The 1,425-nt window shown below is 32.4% G+C and overlaps 1 protein-coding gene across 1 annotated transcript in view; it reads left to right on the top strand.

The window, feature by feature from the left end:
- The window catches only part of LOC106457577 (RAB6-interacting golgin-like), a 9,869-nt gene that overhangs the window by 3,361 nt on the left and 5,083 nt on the right, over nt 1–1,425 (top strand). Inside the window, exon 3 of the mRNA XM_013917014.2 lies at nt 938–1,039. Coding sequence (XP_013772468.1) covers nt 938–1,039 — 102 coding nt within the window. The remainder of the gene's footprint in view (nt 1–937; nt 1,040–1,425) is intronic.

Below are 1,425 nucleotides of genomic sequence, written 5' to 3'. Positions count from 1 at the left end.
TACACTATAGCATGTGGTCTACCAAGATATTTACACTATAGCGTGTGGTCTACCAAGATATTTACACTATAGCGTGTGGTCTACAAAGATATTTACACTATAGCATGCTGTCTACACAGATATTTACACTATAGGGTGCGGTCTACACTGATATTTACACTATAGCGTGCAGTCTACACTGATATTTACACTATAGCGTGCAGTCTACACTGATATTTACACTATAGCGTGCAGTCTACACAGATATTTACACTATAGCGTGCAGTCACCAAAGATATTTACACTATAGCGTACGGTCTACACTGATACTACCATCATCACCATTATAACTTTCATTTATTTACAATTAGCACCATTTAGCATGATTTTAAACTAATGAAGTATAAAATACCATTACATAACGTTTTTTTAGGTCAAATATAATCAGAATGAAATAAATTCCAACAACCAAAACTAGCACAATTATAACCTAAATTTAAGGTACTCTTTTGGAACACACAACTTGTTAAATTATTATTATTTTCTGAACAAAAACGTGGATAGATGTAAATGTATATATGTTGTGGAGGAAAATCATTGATAATCAGTATTCGACCACAGCCATGTTCATTTTATTGGACTTAATATTTGTGATGCAATTAATGAAGTTGGGCCAAGGTTTCTGTAATTTAAATGTTGACTGACTGTATCTGTTAAGTAGGTCCTTGTATTAGTATTTCTGGTTGAAATTATGGTTGTTTAAACAACAACGACAACAACAACGCTTTTGATATGTATAACAAAGTTGCATGAAATTTCAGGTTATTGCATAAACATCGTTGAAATTAATTGTGTGTGTGTGAAGGCCTTTATGCTGTATTTATATGAATTAATAAAACTAATTGTAATTTTTCCCGTTAATCTTTTTGTCAGATGCTTTTGATTGTTTTACTTTAAGGCATGAAAAAGAGGCTTTGGAAAAATTCCAGCAACGACAGAAACACATGGAGGAAGAAAATGCTAAAAGAAAACAACTTCTTGCGAGAGCTATTGCTGATAGGTAAGTTCCTCCTTATTATAAAACACACATTTTTACACCTAAAATTACTTACCTATGGGGTCCACATATTGAACTGTATTGAGTAATGTTCTTATTGCCTATTATGATACTCAATGTGACCAAGTATCGTGCAAAATCCTTAATTATTTATAAAAGTAATAGTAGTAATTAGAAATTTCTTTTTTGTTTAAACCTTTCTAATAATTTAGAAAATTGTTTAAAAAAAGGTGATGAAATCTATATGGACCACAGTGGTAATTCCAGGGTTCATTTCATGGACCACAGTGGTAATTCCAGGGTTCATTTCATGGACAACATTGGTAATTCCAGGGTTCATTTCATGGACAACATTGGTAATTCCAGGGTTCATTTCATGGACCACATTG

The sequence above is a fragment of the Limulus polyphemus genome, unplaced genomic scaffold, assembly GCF_000517525.1.
Source record: "Limulus polyphemus unplaced genomic scaffold, Limulus_polyphemus-2.1.2 Scaffold348, whole genome shotgun sequence".
Taxonomy (NCBI): Eukaryota; Metazoa; Arthropoda; class Merostomata; order Xiphosura; family Limulidae; genus Limulus; species Limulus polyphemus.
This window is presented reverse-complemented; position numbering and strand designations above follow the sequence as displayed.